Raw genomic sequence first — 18419 nt, forward strand, 5'->3', positions numbered from 1 at the left:
TTCCAAAACAATGTTATTTCACAAGAATATTATTAACTGGCAACACTGATGTTTTCGCAACAATTTTTCTCGTAGACAACAATTCTAGAAACTGTCAAGTTTGTTACGTTGACGTTTTTGTGAAAATCCTTTCTTTATTTTATTAGAATTGTAATAAAATCTAAAACGGCCTCCAGTAACGGGTCGCCGTCGCGTGGACAAAGGAGCATCGACCGTGATGTGAAGGCTCGCGGGGACGAGCACGCGCCTATGTCAGACTCGCAGACACAGGGCCCCGAGGCCATGAGTGAACGACGTCCCTTTTTCTATCCAGATAGTAGTAGTGATACGGAGGAGTACAGAAGGGACGAGGAGCGTCGCAAGCGACTATCTAAGCGCACTGGTCCGAACATTCGAACGCGTCCTACGATGCCACCTAAGAATTTGAGCACGAATGCTCCCACACCATCGACATCGACGGCACAGGAGCCTCCGAGGAATGGACAGAAGAGTCAGATTCAGCTTGGCGAGGACCGGATTACTCTGGTGGTGGACAATACGAGGTTCGTGGTGGACCCCGCGCAGTTTACCGCCCATCCGAACACCATGTTAGGCAGAATGTTCAGCTCTGGTGAGTTCCTTATTTGAATTTTTCCAACGACAATTTATTGTTGTTTTTTAAACGTTTTCAACGTAATTTCGTGATTGTTTCGTAATGAACTTGGAATGTTTACACAGATTATTCTAACATTTTAAAGTTTCTTTGTAACTTTATTTGGGATTTCAATTTTACTTCACTTTGCATAAACTTTTGAAACTTTACTTTGTGACATAGTGTACAAATTATTTAACTTTTTTTATATCTTATGTAGTACTTTGAAACTTTATTGCATATTTCTATCAATATTTAAACAACTTTTAATTACAACCGAATTACAATTATTTAAAGTCTTTAATGAATCAATTTGAATATTCAATTGTGTTACAAACTCTTTAAACATAATTAAGAAACAATTAGAACAATTATTTCATAATACATATTATGAAACTCTAAACTTATAGTTATTTAACAAATTATTTATAACATTTATAAAATGTCTGTTAATCTATTTTATAATTTAATTAGAACTTTAGTTGTAAGTTTATAATATTTATTAAATGTCTGTTAATCTATATTAAGATTTAAATAGAACTTTAATTGCTAAATCTATGTAACAATATTTAAAATTTTAATTATTTCAACAACTTATAATTATTGTATGGTTTTCGTTTATAATATTAGTAGGTCTAGCTTCTGCCAATGGCTTTGTCTGTGGGACATTCCATTGGGATAAACCATAGCCTATGAGTTATTGCAGACTATAATCAACCCCATTCCAAATTTCATTCTGATCCATTCAGCTGTTTTGATGTGATTGAGTAAAAATTATTGTACATAATCTCACAATCTACACTTGGTTATCCGAAAATACGTATTATACAATGGACAAAGTTGACATTTGACCATTACTAGGCAATATTTGCTTACATTTGTGTGCATAGGAAAAATGCCCGTAAATAGGAAGTTTGCCACAGGATTTTGTTTAAAAACTGTACCATCATAAACTTAACCGGTAGTACAGAGAAAGATCCGGAACTGCGGACTACCTAGCAGGTTTACTGGGGCTCCGGCTCGAAAAGCAGGAGAAGGAACGGGGTGGTTTTTAGTCAGTAAGAGTCTGACACTCCCTCTCGCCTCGCCAAGGGCGGGAGAAGTCATTGGATGATTTTCCCCCTACAAAAAAAAATACAGAGAAAGAAAAACACAATTAACTAGTTAACGTTATATTTATTTATGGAATTTTCCAGTAAATTGAATGTGACAACGAATGTTAGTCATGGTGTAAATGATCCCAATTCTGAGTACCTACTTAAACATGAGTAATTGGTTAGAGAAAGTGGTGTGACTCAGTTTAACAACTATGGTAGGTGTTTCCCCCTTAATTATAATATATCACGCCTTCTATTCCCTAAAGGGGTAAGCAGAGGTGCACATGTATTTTGTGACATGTACTTTTCACCTCTTAATAAAAGGGAGCCTATTGCCATACTGACTGCACGGTTAGCGCAGTGGTTGGGTGGCTGGTTGCTCTGCAATGTATTTCGGGTGCGATACCCATGCTGGCTACAAGCAAAATGGTATTTTCTGAATAAAATGCGCATTATTAGCCCGTAGTCAGGCGGTTTGGCACTGTGTCACCCACATGCAACAGTCTTTGCTCATCAAAAAACAAATCTACTGCCGGGTCGCTGTCAAATGTGTAGGAGTGTGTTCCTAAATCGGGTATACGATACCCGACGGGAAGAGTAGTGGTGGTGACACACGTATTCTACTCTATCATCACCACACGGCACGTATTAATTATTTCCCGTTAATTGCACCATTTCTCAACTCTGTATGAGTTTACAATTAACAATGACTCATTTGTAGGTCAGAAATGTTTACCAACGGTTCATTGGTCAGAGACAATACTCGCCTTTGCTTCGACCTAATTAATCTATATTTTGTTTATGGTTTTTTTTTTCTTAAACGTGTTTTTTAATTACGGCTACATCCTTGTTGACTGGACATCTAACATGAGCTTTTTTTTGAGGGGTTAAATCATTCAATGAATTCTCCCGCCTTGAGCGAGGCGAGAGAGAGTGTCAGACACTTACTTTTAAAACCACCCCGTTCCTTCTCCTGCTTTGAGCCGCAGCCCCGGTAAATTGTTACGTTGAGGCACGCGCGAAACGCGACGCGCCGTACGCACGTGTCTGGTTCTGGTCGGGCGGCGAGCTACCCTTGCTCGCCGTCCGCAGACCTGCACTTACGGTGGCCGGAGATCGTCTCGCGATCTAAGCTGAGCTGCTGTTTACATGTGAACATTAGCTCATGACGATACCTAAGTACGTGTGTCGCCTGGACAGTCTACGCTACATGCTTGTTGACTGGACAATCTCTGCACTACATGAGCTGCTGTTTACATGTGAACATTAGCTCATGACGATACCTAAGTACGTGTGTCGCCTGGACAGTCTACGCTACATCCTTGTTGACTGGACAATCTCTGCACTACATGAGCTGCTGTTTACATGTGCTAATTTAATTATATCGATTCATCACGACAGAAGATACGTGGACCGAAAATAGAGTAGGACAAATCTTCTACTATTATAATATTTATAATACACGAATACAATTCGAAACTTTCATGAAGTATGTTTGTTACTTATTCACGTCAAAATGGCTGGGAAGGTTTAACTACCGCACTGATAGATTAAGTCAGTACTATAACGTTTAACGACTTAGGGTCTACGTTTTTTTTTTGTTGAGGGGAAAACATCATCCAATGAGCTTCTCCCGCCTTGGGCAAGGCGAAAGGGAGTGTCAGACTCTTACTGACTAAAAACCTACCCCGTTCCTGTCTCCTGCTTTTCGACCCGAAGTCCCCGGTAAACCCGCTTGTCCGCAGCTCCGGATCAGGCATCAGCCCTACATGGGCCCCATCTTGGTGGTCTGATGTGCTCATTGAGGCGCGCGCGGATACGCTAAGTACGCGCCGCACGCGGGTCTGGATCTGGTCGGGCGGCGACATCCTTGTTGACTGGACAATCTCTGCACTACATGAGCTGCTGTTTACATGTGCTAATTTAATTATATCGATTCATCACGACAGAAGATACGTGGGCCGCAAATAGATTAGAATATATAGGATGAATCTTCTACTATTATAATATCTGTGATATACGAATACAATTCGAAACATTTCATGAAGTATGTTTGTTACTTAATCACGTCAAAATGGCTGGGAAGGTTTAACTACCGCACTGATAGATTAAGTCAGTACTATAACGTTTAACGACTTAGGGTTTAGCGCTTTTCCACCAGAAATATGCTATTTTACGTTGCTGTGGATACGACTAATTTTTTTTATGGAACACGCCGAAACGTAAACGTCATCTGATGGTAAGCAATCGCCGCCGTCCATGGACACTTGAAACACCAAAGGCGTTGCCGGCCTTTTGGGGGTTAGGCATTTAAGGGTTGTTGGGGAATCGGGGATTGGGAAAATAGGGAAAGGGGGAATTAACCTCACACAACGAAACACAACGCAAGCGTTGTTTCACGTCGGTTTTCGGTGAGGCCGTGGTATCACTCCGGTCGAGCCGGCTCATTCGTGCTGAAGCATGGCTCTCCCACACTTATTACCAATCATATTCATTGGTACACCTAGCTTAGCACTGGGGGAAACGGACTCAATTAAGCTATGTTCTATGGTTGCTTACTATCAGGTAATACGGATATTTATTTGCCCTCCTATTCTATAAACAAATATCATTGGTAATCTTATTTTCGTTCTCGTAATAGATATACTTACCTATACTTTCTATTCTTTTTCTAGAATAGATTTGACAATATCAGGTAAAGCACGAATTCATCTAAGTCATATGACAATAGATATAGATAAATCTGTTATCACCTGGTCCACTGGACTGATTTAGTTATTTGTAAATATGTAATATCATCTTGACATAATGTTGTGTTACATATTTCTATTTTTATCTCGAGTTCGCAAATATGTAGTGCAAACAGATTGTGTCAAATCGATCAGTTCTAAGCGCTTTACAGATTTTGCATAGAGTCAAGTGTGAGAGAGCCATGCTTCGGCACGAATGGGCTAGCTCGACCGGAGTGATACCACGGCCTCATAGAAAACCGACGTAAAACCACGCTTGCGTTGTGTGAGTGAGGTTACCGTAGGCCCAATTATGCCAATCTTCCCAATTCCCGATTCCCCAACAACCCTTAAATTCCTAACCCCAAAAGGCCGGCAACGCCCTTGTAACGCCTCTGGTGTTTCGGGTGTCCAAAGGCGGTGGCGATTGCTTACTATCAGGTCCTTTTCTATGAGGGGAGAAAATCATCTTCTCCCGCCCTGTGTGAGGCAAGAGCGTGTTTTACTGACTAGAAAGCTTCCCCGTTCCAACTCCTGCTTCGAGCAGACGCACCGAGGCTCTATGGGGGATATAAATGAATGTTACTTTAATATGTACATCGACGATACATCGGTGAATCACACCTTATTTAAAAAAGTAGTAAGCACATAGTATTTTCTAGAAATTAGTCCATTCACGTCGTCTTCTAACCAATTTGTCAAGGTCGTGAATCGATTCTGTATGTTTGTATGGGAACTGTTAACGCACACTGCAAACATCGGGAGTTATTAATACTGTACTTTTTGACATTGTCGGGTAAAAATAGACGGTAATGTAAATATGTTGCGTTTATGTGTATCGGTAGCCATTAATCACCACTGGTTCTGCACTTTTTGTCTGATTAAAAGACAAATCTTCGGGTTTTTTAACCGACTTCAAAAAATGGAGGTTCTTAGTTTGATCTGTATGTGTGTATGTTTGTGCGCGATTATCTCGCGTTTGGCTGAACCGATTTTGATCTGGTTTTCAGTATAGTATTTTTCAGACTTAGGAAAAGGGATATTCATTGACTCGAAAAAGCAAAATTGAATTTATATGAGCAGATAGATTACTCTATGATAAGCAATCAGCACCGTCCATGGACACCCGCAATACCAGAGGAGTTACAAATGCGTTGCCAGCTTGTTTGGGCTCTCTTCGGCAACATTTGCTCGTTTGCCGTCCTGTCCCTTAAAACTAACAAATTATGTATCTTAAACTATAGGTACTTTCTTACTCGTTCTTCTCCATACTAGATAATCAACATTTCGAAACGAGCACCTAACTTCAGTGACAGAAACACTTACGAACAATTCAATTTTATCTTTACAAAAGTATTTGTAACTGCACATGTGATTTAATTGAAAAAAAAAACTTTATTAATAAAAAAACAAATATCCCAAATTCCAAACTAAATGTTCCAGACAGTCCCCTAAGCGAATGAACTCGCGAACTCGTAACTTTGAACCCTGTGTTATGTGAGGTAAGGTCTACAGTCGAATGACCTTAGTGCTGGAGATTTTTCTTAAAAATGGCGCCCGATTTTGGAGGGAATTGTTGGTGAAAACTTGATTTTGTGTGAATGGCTTTTGTTGGATGTTTTATCTTGAAATGTGTCTGTGATTAATGGTAGAATTATTTTGAAATATCTCTTGAAGATGACCTAGTAAAAGTCGCAGGGAGACGCCTTTTTTCATTTAGAAAATCGTCCAAAGACGTCTCCTGCGCTGGGTGAGGCAAGAGGGAGGGTCAGACTCTGACTACTAAAAACCACCCTGTTCCTACTGCTGCTTGTCCAGCCGGAGCCCCGGTAACTTGTTAGGTAGTCCGCAGGCCGGAGCCGCTGGAGGCTGGATGCAGGTCGCTTAATCCGGAGACATCTTCATCAGCTTTGCCACTGGTGAAGAAAGACCGATTGTCACAGTTCTCGTTCTTACACGGAGAAAAAGGGAATTTGTGTCCAATATTTCCAAGTATCGAATTAAGCGTTAACTTGCTTATCTTTTTGTAAAACCGTTAGTCCACACTAGGATTTTCTCCTGCGTTTACAAACATACAAGTTCACATACACATGACACCCAGACCTGAAACAACAATTTGTGGTCACACGAGGAGCTGTTCCGTGCGGGAATCGAACCTGCTACACGTTATCCAGCCACTGCTTTAACCGTGCAGTCGACTATTAATGCCAAGTTCGAATCCCTCGGGCAGACTAGGGATTCGAACTTGATACAATCTGTTTGAGCTTTCAAGTTAAAGTTATAGCTAGCCCTCTTACGTAGAGGAGCCACATAGTCCAGCAGTGGACGGTCACGGACCTTTAACCCATTAAACGCCATCAGGGGCAAAAGTGACCGGTGCTATCGGCGGATTTGCCTACAACACATTTTTATTTGCAGTCAAACTCTTAATGACATGTGACTTGCAAAACCGACCGTAATCGTTCTGCTGACCTTTTTAAAGGCCCGTTCATAGTGTTAGCACATTAACCCTAACCGAATGAAGCCGCGCCTGTAGCCGACCGGTCGTTGCCGTGGGGGTGCCTTTACCCGGCCACCCGATATTGGGACTTCGGGACGCGCCTAAGATCAATCTCGGGTTACAGAATAGTTTGTACACGCTAATTGATGTTGGATCTTTGTTTTAAAAGGGGTAGGCAGAGGTGGTATAATGTGTTTGTATGTAGATTTTGGTCATTTCTTAGTCGCGTACTGATGATTGAGTAGAATACTTTTGTAACTATCTCTACTCTTCCCATGGGTGTCGTTAGCCGTCTTAAGACTGAAATTAATAACCAATTTCAATCTAAAATGTCGTGGTGGCCTGGAGGCTTAAGACTTCTCATGCATGAGGGTGCGGGTTCGAAATCTACCAATGGCAAAGTACCAATGCGACTTTTTCCGAGTTATATGTACTTTCTAAGCATATTTAGACACCACTGATTGGTGATGAAGGAAAACACCGTGAGTCTGGGCTTGAAATTTCTAATTATAAGTTTCAACTTTTTGGGGGTTAGGAATTTAAGGGTTGGTGGGGAATCGGGGATTGGGAAGTTTGGGAAGGGGGTAATTGGGCCTCTGGTAACCTCACTCACACAACGCAAGCTTTGTTTCACGTCGGTTTTCTGCTCGGCCGTGGTATCACTCCGGTCGAGCCGGCCCATTCGTGCCGAAGCATGGCTCTCCCACACTTCTTCTATTTAACGGACTATCTTCATACTCGTCAAGCGGATTGATGCGAATATTAACGCATAGATAATACAAATATTATGTATTATCCATTTTGTTTATTCTATGACGTAAATTGCGATAGAAAACGTGTGTCGTTGCGTCATGCAGCATGCGTGGTGTCGCGTCCTATGCGCGTGGTTAACACGGAGGTCAGAGATGTGTTCTCTAGTATATTAATTATGTTTATTCTATAATACCACGTCCTATATGGGTGATTTTGTACCAAGTTTTCCGATATTTATGCGAGTTTCTTCCAAATGTACTTTGTTCTAAAGATAAGGTAAATTTCATATTATGTGTAATAGGCATGTTTCTACTCGTCAAATTCAATACTTTTTTCGAAACGTCAAAAACTATATTTTCTATGAAGTTTGTATGAAATACTCTATTATGACGTCATAAGTTTTGACGTCAAATGACAGACTTATTACTAGAAATTTTGCTAGAAAAAATAAAAAAATAAGTAGTTCATCAAATTTAAGAATGAGTGTAATTATTTTTGAATATTTTATTGTATTGAAAAGTTGTAATAATTTATTTTTGACCCAGTCATCATCCCTATTCTTGTCCAGACATGTTTAATGAATGTATCATCATACTCATTATCAGCCGGAAGACGTTGAACAAAGGCCTCCCCCTTCTTCTGATTAATTTCGTTGCGGGATCCAAGACAGTCATTTCCCTGGGACGCGCCGGACTTCAGTGTTCCGGTGTTTTCATGGTTGTATCTACTGTAGATCCTGGTGCACAGGAGTTGCAGCGGTATGGGTAGTTGTGGCGGGGTTGTCCCATAAAAAAGGGGGAGGCTCTTAGTCTTCCACCTAGAACGACAAGCCGCCACCTGCATCCACTGACTCTCAGTTTCTATAATGAATGCGATGAAAAGGAATTTTATCTTATTCGGCCCAGTTGTTATGGAGATTGGCGCGCACAAATATATCTGCGATTTATTTTTATTTGTTGAATTGGAATTGTTACGTATTCGGATATTTATTTTCTTATAATTATTATACACGAGGCTCATAACATACCTATCGATACATGTTTGTAAACACTTCTCCGGGAAATAAACGACGTGACGGTTTGGTATTTATAAATATTATAAAACAACAAAAAACTGCTGATAGGATTTGAATAATTGGCTTTTTTTTGAGCGAGGAAAATCAGCCAATATCAGACTCTTACTGACTACAAACCACCTCGTTCCTTCTCCTGCTTTTTGCGTCGTAGGCCCGGTAACTCACTAGACAGTCAGTTCCTGGGAATAATTGGCATAGAGATAACTCATATATCTAGCTAGATAATATGGAAGTTCGTGTGGTGACATGTATTCACTACTCATAGTCTTCTCGCGGGTGTCATTAGCGAACTAAGGGACTATACATTTGACAAAAACCAGGCAGCAGTGCTTTCTGTTAAACCTGAACCCTTTTACACTGCGATCTGCAACCCTACCACCACAGCAGGGGGAAAATTGTCCAATGGTTTTTCCGCCTTCGGCGAGACGAGAGTGAGTGACTCAGACTCTTAATGACTAAAAACCATTCCGTTCTTTCTCTTACTTTTTGAGCCGGAGTCCCGGTAACCCGGTAGGTAGTTCAATGACTTCTCCCGCCTTGGGCGTGGCGAGAGAGAGTGTTAGACTCTTACTGACTAAAAACCACCCCGTTCCTACTCCTGCTTATCGAGCCGGAGCCCCGGTAATCCGCTAGGTAGTCCGCTTATGGTCTGCAATAACACATAGGTAGGCTAGTTTTTATCCCAGAAACGCAGGAAAAGCTGCGTGTAGCAAGCTAGTGTATTTATGAATGTATTTTCCTCAACAAATGATTTGTACTATCAATCTGTGTCGGCTCAGATTGCAGATAATCAGATAACAGTGACTGATCGCTCTGTATTACTTGAATAATGATTTTGTTTCCACTTCACACGGAAATTTATTTATAGATACTATTTTTGTAGTACAAAGTTTCCTGGTTTTATTTTTGTATGGAAATTGTTACATGTTATGACATATAGCGACCAGATTGGCGATATATTAAAGAGCATGCATGAAAAGGCTTATGACTGTTGATGAAGCGAAAGAAGTGTGTAAGATTCGTGGCAATTGGCGTTTCATTGTCTCTGTCCACCCCCATGGGGGATAGGCGTGAGTTTATGTATGTAATGTATTATATTTTTAATTGGCTTCCACAAAAGGGAAGGTGTTATTTGTATTGTGGCTATCGTGATACTTGATATTATTATGAGATCTTAAATTAATCAGGTTATACAGCGCATTCGAAGAGATTATAAGCCCAATCATGGCTTGAAACTAGTCGAGTTACCTCGTTGAGAAATCACTTTAGTAATCCGTATTACCCCAGCTGAATATTACGAGAATCGAACTTTTGTATACTAAAATAAAATAAAAACAAACAAGCATTATAGAAATACCAATACTCCATTAAATTCTTACGCTACCCTTGTCAGTTACGTGTTGGAATTCGGCCGGCAAGATGGCCGCTCACCCTTACCCAGCTGTCTAGGCGATAGGTGAATGACCTAAGATGCTAAACCCCCAGCGGGGCGGTTAAAAGTCTAATGGGAATACGGGTGTTTAATATACATGTATTTTTTTGATATTATCATTTTGCAGAGGTATAAAAAAATATGTATGTCGGAAATGTCATTAGTATCCGACATCAGAAGTGGGATACCACCTTATCTTCGACATGTATATTAGTTCCATAAAATAAATATGTAGAAAAGTAGGGTCGCGCATCAACAATATAAGTGGCTACTGCTGACCAAAGGCCTCTTCTCACACGGAGAAGGTTTGAGCATTAATCACCACACTTGGTCAATGCGGGTTGGCGATTTCAAACTTATAATTACAAATTATAATAAAATTGTCAGTGGTATATTTTACTTTAACATTTTTTGGTTTATCGAAAATTTCTCAGTATTAGCACGGAGTCTGGAATTGTGCCCAGTATATGGCAATAGGCTCATCCCCTATTACATGGGACTTATAACACAGGTGAAAAGTGGGTGTACATTGTACAGTTGTCTATTCTGCCGTCCCGTTCTATCGTCGTTTTTTTATAAAAACCTTAAAAAAGTTCGCATTTTCGTAAACCAATTTGTCCCAGGTCGTTGCTCTCAAAGTCAAGCATTTATTTCAATTAATCCTAAATTAGGCACTTTTGAAACGTCAAATTGAATTGTCCGTCGGTCTGTCCGTCAGTGAAGCTAGGCGCTCGTTCCAAGGTGTTGTTTCGAATGGAGAAGAACGAGCAAGAAACTCCATCGTTATGTCAAGATAAAGTATATGTATTCTATTTTGCTGTCCCGTTCTGCCGTCGTTTTTTTATAAAAACTTTAAAAAAAATCGCATTTTCACAAACCAATTTCTCCCAGGTCGATGCCCTTTAGGGGGCTGGGCAGACATCGTTACCCCGACATCAGTGTGTCTCTGGTCTCGGGTCGTTCACTCCCAGACGGGCAAGCAGACGAGCGCATAGAATGAATGAACCTTTACTATCTTGTGAACGATGTTTGGGAGTAGAATTTGCGTTTAGAATTCGACGTGAGATGAAATTGCGATTTTTTTGAACTGTACCTTTGATTTTGTGTAAGGTAATTTTGGTGGATGTGGGAGGGTTTTTTGATTATAGTAATGATTGGGAATCTAGAATGAATGTTTTATTAGTAGTTATAAGTATTGATTGATTATATTTTTTTAATCATCTCTTTATCTGTACTTTAAGTAATACGTGAATTAACATTTATTAAATATATCTTTTACCTTAGTTAATACAGTATGTTTTGTAATTACACAGGGTGACTTGTTATTCGAACTATTCCTCTCGGGAGGTGATACAACAACTAATTTAAACCTACAAAATTAGCCCTGAGGTCCCTGGTCCGAAGGTCTAATTGCTGATACATTTTTCATTGGCGAAAATGAAATGATGCATTGATGTCAATCTTACGTATTAGAATTAACGACATAGGTATAATTCTAAACTAGATTACTTAGTGGAATTCTTTGCCGGAGTCTGTGTTTCCTGATGATTATAACCTGGGTTTCTTCAAAGCCCGAGTGAATAGGTTGCTTATTTGCAGACGTGCTCCATCGTAGGCCGCATCATCACTTACCACCAGGCGAGATAGCGGCCAACGACGACCTATCAAATGTACAAAAAAAAAAATTCTTGTTTGTAATTCTGTTATCTGGTAGCACAGTTATAAATGTAGTGCTTCGAGTCTTAATTTTCCTTCATCTGGTTCCAGGCCTAGAATTCACCCACCCAAACGAGCGAGGGGAGTACGAAGTCGCAGAGGGCATATCAGCAACGGTGTTCCGCGCCATCCTGGAGTACTACCGGCTGGGCAGCATCAGGTGCCCGCCCACCGTCTCCGTGCAGGAGCTTCGGGAGGCCTGCGACTATCTACTCGTGCCTTTTGATGCTAATACTGTGCGCTGTCAGGTAAAGTATATAGTTTTTTTATTGTAACTTTCGTGAGACATACTAAATTAATTATTATGTTATCGGCTTACTCACATAACTGTTTGACGAGGAACTCGACTAGTTTCAAGCCATGCTGGAGGCTCATATTCACACACGACGCGGCCATGGTCGTCCTTCTACTGGCCCAGCTGCTAGAGCCGCGTCGTGTGTCTCGGAATGCTGCTCAAGAATATGAGCCTCTAGTATGGCTTGAAACTAGTCGAGTTCCTCGTCAAACAAATACGTGAGTAAGCCGATAACATAATAATTAATTATAGTCTTTGCATTTTACTAGTAAACGACCAAATTGATTTTATAAAATTTTCTTAAGTGAAGATATAATTCAAAAATAAATTCAGATATCGGTTCAGCCGTTTACGCGTGATGAGATAATATGGTATTTGACTGTTAAGAATTAGACTAAAATCCATTGTTGATACAATGTCATCATTTTCCTGCGAATAAACTATTTCTATTTAAATAAAAGTCATGTCTTATGCAGATCCTCTGACCGACAGACTGTTACTTTTAAATTTTTTGTTTGACGTTCAAAAGAGGCTTACTCTTGAATCCATTTCTGATCGATCAACATTGATGTTGTGTTTCATGCCCTTGAGCTGCATCACTAGCTTCCATTACATCCGTACTGTGTGGATATTGAATGAGCTAAATGGAATCGAGTACGGAATATAAAAACTATACAAAATGCAACCCCAATCGTAGCTGTTACAATAGTAAGGGGACTTAGACATTGAATAATTATTGGATTGAAATTAAATTGGCATTGGTTTCAAGACTAAGCGTCCTGGACTTGACTTGATTTTCACTTTGACCGTGAAGTTTCTCCGTCGTGTTTTGTCCAGTGAGATAATTCCGCTTCTAAACTGTATACTATTTGTCAGAAATAAAATTCGATAAAAGAAAACCTCAAATATTTTGGAAAACCACTTGATAAGCAATAACAATACAGTACGTATTATGCTTTAACCTTTTAACTATGGGGTTTCTTGCTCGTTCTTCTTAATAGAAATCTATACTTTGAGCAACTAGAGGACTGACTGACAGACAGACAGACACTTTTTAATATTATAATACTTGCTTTGACGTTCAAACGTGCCTTCCCTATTATTAGAACTTATTACGGGATATTTACCATGTTTATTCAATTTGGTGAGTTTCCGATATTTCGGCACTGTTGCAAGCGCCATGATCACGGATTAACTGGTGCCTTCCCTGTCTATTAGAAATACAATACATAATTTTAACTTTGCCTTTGACTACATACATATTTTTTGGTTACTCAACATGGAAAAACCACTTTTATTCATTCTTTTCTAAAACGTATCTCCTCCCCACCTTCCAGAATCTTCGAGGGCTCCTCCACGAGCTATCAAACGAGGGTGCTCGTCGCCAGTTCGAGTCGTTCCTCGAGAGGCTGATCCTGCCCCTCATGGTGGAGTCCGCGCAGAGAGGGGACCGGGAGTGCCACGTGGTGGTCCTCCTGGACGACGACTCCGTGGAGTGGGACGAGCAGTACCCCCCACAAATGGGGGACGAGTACTCTCAGACTGTGCTGTCCACCCCGCTTTACAGGTTCTTCAAGTATATTGAGAATAGGTGAGTTTGGATGCTTTTGTGATTCATTGTTTATTTTACTGTTGCTTAATAGCGAAAATATGGTTAAAAACTGGGAATTCGGCTCTACTTCAGAAGATTTTGACTTTGAAATATCTTTCATTATTTTTCCAATCTGGGTATGGATAGCGAATCAATTTTAGGTGTGGGAGGGCTTGCTTTGGCACTAAAAGTTCGGCTCGTCCGGAATGATAATGTGGTATCATTCCGGACACCTCACAGAAAATTCATGTGAAACAACGCTTGCGTTGTGTTTCGCTATGTGAGTGACGTTACCGGAGGCCCAATTATCCTATCTTCCCGATCCCCGATTCCATAACAACCCTTAAATTCCTTACCCCCAAAACGCCGGCAACGCACTTGTAACACCTCTGGTGTTTCAAATGTCCATGGGCAGCGGCGATAGCTTACCATCAGCTTATTCCTTATTTACCGGCTTTAAAAACATATATCTAACAAAAACCTCATTACTTTCCAGGGACGTAGCAAAACAAGTGATGAAAGAACGCGGCCTCAAGAAAATCCGCCTTGGAGTCGAAGGATACCCGACATACAAGGAAAAAGTGCGCAAACGACCCGGTGGGCGCGCGGAAGTCATTTACAACTACGTGCAACGTCCATTCATACACATGTCTTGGGAGAAGGAAGAGGCCAAATCACGCCATGTAGACTTCCAATGCTTTAAGTCGAAGTCAGTGACTAACCTTGCTGAAGCCACAGCGGACCCAGTCATAGAATTGGACGCGAATAGAGTAAGAGAGGACGAAGTACCAGAGCTTCTACCCGAACCAGAAATCGAAGCTGAAGCCCAGTGATTAGTGAGCCGCTCTTCTAGAGCGGTTGTCAGGATGTTGTCTGCATTATTCTGCTGGGTCTGACAGGAGAACCTTGTGTGAGTGGGTTTTTAATCAAGAAGTCGTTGGCTTACTTTTTTTGAGGTTAGAAGTCGTTGACTTAACTGTTTTAGAGGTTAGAAGTCATTGGCGAAGTGTTGTTTGGAAGTCGTTGACTATTGTGTAAGTGCGTTTGGCATAAGCAAGTCCATTTATGTAGCTGTTTATTAAATTGGAAGTCAGTGGCATACTTATTGATTGGAAAACGTTGAGAGAACATTAAAAATGGAAATTGCAAGGAAACAGAAGTTAGAAGTCATTGGCTATTCTGTTCGGAAGAATTAGAAGTCTTGTGATTACTTTTTTTAATTGTTTTTTTTGTGAAGTGTCACTCACACATGGGTAAATTGGAATGTGGTTTTACTGTGGCAGGTGTAAAAGACTTTTGTACTTATAAATATTGTTTACGGTTTTACGTGCAATGGCGTGCATTTAAACGGGTATCTGACGTGCTAGAGGAAAATAGCAGCTGTGTTATTGTCTGAAGAGTCAAATTGCTTTGGTTATTGTCTGGTAACTGTTTTAAGATTGTGATGTGTATTTTCTTTTTTTATATAATAACTATCGTGAGACATACTAAATTAAATGAACTAAAAATCAGATGCCTACTGTAGGCTGCGCGATGTTGCCGCGTCTGCGCACGTTGCTCATGATGAAGAGTCCCTCTGTGACTCGAAACTAGTAGAGCTTTTCTCCATTAATTTACGCGTGTAAACTGTGATTTTTAGTTAATTCTTATTTATTTTCTTTTTTCTGTCTTTTTTGTTGAGTTGTCCTAATAAAGTGCAACTGCAAATCAAAGTCTTGGGTTCAATTCTCGTATCGAACAAGTTTAGTAATGAATGTAATGTAACATGTGTTTAAAATAATTGAATTTTGTAATTTTTTCGATATTTTAACATATTTTTTTTAGTAAAACATTATGTTTTTTAAATATGATAATTTAAAATTGTTTCCAAAATAAGAATTAATGTTTAATTCTGTGATACATGTTTGTGGACCCGTTTCCAAGCACGCCACTGTACACGATCGTAATAAATAATAAATAAACAATATACTTAGTTAACCAAAATATACCGATGTTATACGCGTTCTTATTTCTATTTAACGATATAGTTTTGTCCTATGTCTTTACTCGCTTTTCGTGTACCAATAACATTTAAAATTAAGACAAATGTTGTCGATTTTTTATGGAGTGTAGAGGTAATGAGGTCATTATTATTGCTTATCTACTAATAATAAATTGGTCGCTAGATGGCAATAGATTAGCAAACTGTCAATTCGTCCAATCAGCTGTAGGTGTTATTTTAGCCAATTGATGTGACACTCGCTGATTCCCTATTGGACGAAAAAACAGGAAGTTGTAATAAAATACAATTATGAATAATCAAGTATGAAATTCTGTGTGAACAGCTCCATGTTCCTTGACCACAGAAGAGCTGTAATGTTGTAGGTTGTCTAGGAATGTTATGCCGTATTTGTAAAGAGTGTTCAAATTAGCGCAAAGAGAATAATGCAATTTTTGGTTACTGGGCCTATTTCGCTCATTTTTCGTATATTGTCAGTCAAGATGATAACAAATACGTAGTTTAAATTAAGTCATATGAGTTTTCTCTATACGGTATTTTTTTAATTGTCTATTTAATTTTACTGTCTGGGATCTACGTACAGTTTTTAAACATAAACTATGCTTTCTTACCTCTATCCTCCATAAAAATGTTTGCCATCTAATAAATTACACTGGCGTGCAAAAATATCAGCTCATTCATTAAGAAAATTATTACAAACCGCACTGAGACATTCCTATAGAAGATTGGCCTGGTATTCTGGCTCGCCAGTGTATGCTATAGTGTGTAATATGGCTTATAACATATATACATATAGGATACACGTTTCTTCCCCCTTTTTTTATCACGTGTAAGGTACTATTTTATTAAAAATTTGGAAAAAAGTAAAGAAATAACCACCAGACATTTCAAAGACAAGAATCGACCCCAAAAACCCAGAATCGACCCCAATAACTCAGAATCGACCCCAAAAACCCAGAATCGACCCCAAAAACCCAGAATCGACCCCAAAACTCAGAATCGACCCCCAAAACCCAGAATTGACCCCAAAACCCAGAATTGACCCCAAAAACCCAGTGTTTTGTAAAGTAAAAACTTCATACACACTTTTTATGCAAGTTGAGTGCTTGTAAAATTCGATGGGTCTGGTAATTGAGCATTCGTAAGAGTGACTTCTGAGTAAAAATCCTTTGGTTTCTCGGTCGGGCAAAGCTTAATTGTGTTTTCAGTTTCTGAAATTATCAAGAATTTATTTTGCCCTCCCATAAAATGGATTTAAATAACATAACTGTTGAAATGTCTAATGAAAGTTCCATCTATCTTTACATATAAAAATATTTTGTACGTTTTACTTGTTTGTCCTCAACAAACTCTTTTAATAAGATAGTGCCTTACATTTACTCGGGATTGAAGGTAATTATTCAGAAATCGATATAAAATATAAACTAATGCAAAAGATCACGAATTGAATTGTTATTCGTAAGACTATTACTGTATTTAGATTTTATAAAATACTTAGCGTTAATTTGTACGGGACTTATGTTAGATTTTGTATTAAAATTATACATATCTCCATTATAATTGGGTTTTATTTTAAAACTAGCGACTCCGGCGTGCTTTCAGCCACTCTGCTTGGCTCCTTTTTGTTGTAGCGTGATGTTTTATAGCCTATAACCTTCCATGATTAATGGAATAACCAAAATAAAAAAATATACAATTCGGACCATGATGATGCGGCCTACCATTGAGGTCTGCCCATGAGCAACGTTCTTATCGAGAGTAGTCATTCATTATTGAAATGGTAACTCAGTCCTTAGAACTATACTACAGCTACTTATCTTTATTTATTTAAAATTCTCTAAAATTACATTTTTAAATACTACTTACAAAATACAAAGTAATATTTAAAACTAGGAGCCGACCAGTAGCGTGAGCATGGTCCAAGCTACCGGTGGTTAGGGCTCCAGAGACAGGAACCTCGTCACAATACGTGACGTTTCGAGTACTGCCTTCTGCATCAGGCCCTTGATCCATCCGCCCAACGCCAGCCTCCTAAGGTAGTGGTCGTGGCTGATGCTTATTATTATACCAAGTGTTACAAGCGTTCATAGGCCACGGTAACCACTTACCATCAGGTGGGCCATGTGCATTAAAAATAATACTTTTTGGGAATGGGTAAGACTCCTTGTCCACCAAAAAAGTTAGCAAAAAGAGACTTGTCTATGATTCGCTGTCAAATCATGTTGACAGTTACTTTTAAATAAAACTATCTCGAAACTGCATTCAATGCGTTATTATTTTACATAACAAACGATAAAAGAACAATAATAATTAAAAATGGCGATTTGGGCACCCGTAAACCGTGCCTTTTTCAAGAGAACATCGACATATTTCCTTGTGGCGTCCCTGTGCACATTTTTCTTCGAAAGGGGCGTCGATGTGATCTCCCTGTATATATTTGAGAGCTTGAACCAGAACAAACTGTGGAAGGACGTCAAAGACAGGTTTAAAAAGAAAGAAAAAGTAGAGGAAAAGAAGATTTGTTAATAAATTGTGTTTTTGAGGTTATTTTGCCGTTTTATTCAAAACTTAAACCGAGTGAATAGGTTGCTTATGGGCAGA

The 18419-nt window shown here is 39.4% G+C and overlaps 2 protein-coding genes across 2 annotated transcripts; both read left to right on the top strand.

Moving 5' to 3' along the window:
• Positions 1-73: 73 nt before the first annotated feature.
• LOC118279965 (BTB/POZ domain-containing protein 10) lies at positions 74-17378 on the top strand. Its single transcript, XM_035599828.2, has 4 exons — positions 74-610; positions 11985-12181; positions 13566-13819; positions 14316-17378. Exons 1-4 carry the CDS (start codon positions 250-252, stop codon positions 14650-14652), a joined length of 1149 nt encoding a protein of 382 aa, XP_035455721.1. The 5' UTR covers positions 74-249; the 3' UTR covers positions 14653-17378.
• Positions 17379-18046: 668 nt separating this feature from the next.
• On the top strand, positions 18047-18365 carry LOC126912064 (cytochrome b-c1 complex subunit 9). Its single transcript, XM_050702284.1, has one exon. It carries the CDS (start codon positions 18135-18137, stop codon positions 18342-18344), a length of 210 nt encoding a protein of 69 aa, XP_050558241.1. The 5' UTR covers positions 18047-18134; the 3' UTR covers positions 18345-18365.
• The last annotated feature ends 54 nt before the right edge of the window (positions 18366-18419 follow it).

This window comes from Spodoptera frugiperda, chromosome 22 (genome assembly GCF_023101765.2).
Source record: "Spodoptera frugiperda isolate SF20-4 chromosome 22, AGI-APGP_CSIRO_Sfru_2.0, whole genome shotgun sequence".
Lineage (NCBI taxonomy): Eukaryota > Metazoa > Arthropoda > Insecta > Lepidoptera > Noctuidae > Spodoptera > Spodoptera frugiperda.

Excerpts from the sequence above, each read along its gene's own strand:
- LOC118279965 (XM_035599828.2), top strand. The coding sequence starts at position 250 with ATGTCAGACTCGCAGACACAGGGCCCCGAGGCCATGAGTGAACGACGT. Across the intron at positions 611-11,984 it reads AGGCAGAATGTTCAGCTCTG|GCCTAGAATTCACCCACCCA; the intron begins GTGAGTTCCTTA and ends ATCTGGTTCCAG. Across the intron at positions 13,820-14,315 it reads TTCAAGTATATTGAGAATAG|GGACGTAGCAAAACAAGTGA; the intron begins GTGAGTTTGGAT and ends ATTACTTTCCAG.
- LOC126912064 (XM_050702284.1), top strand. The coding sequence starts at position 18,135 with ATGGCGATTTGGGCACCCGTAAACCGTGCCTTTTTCAAGAGAACATCG.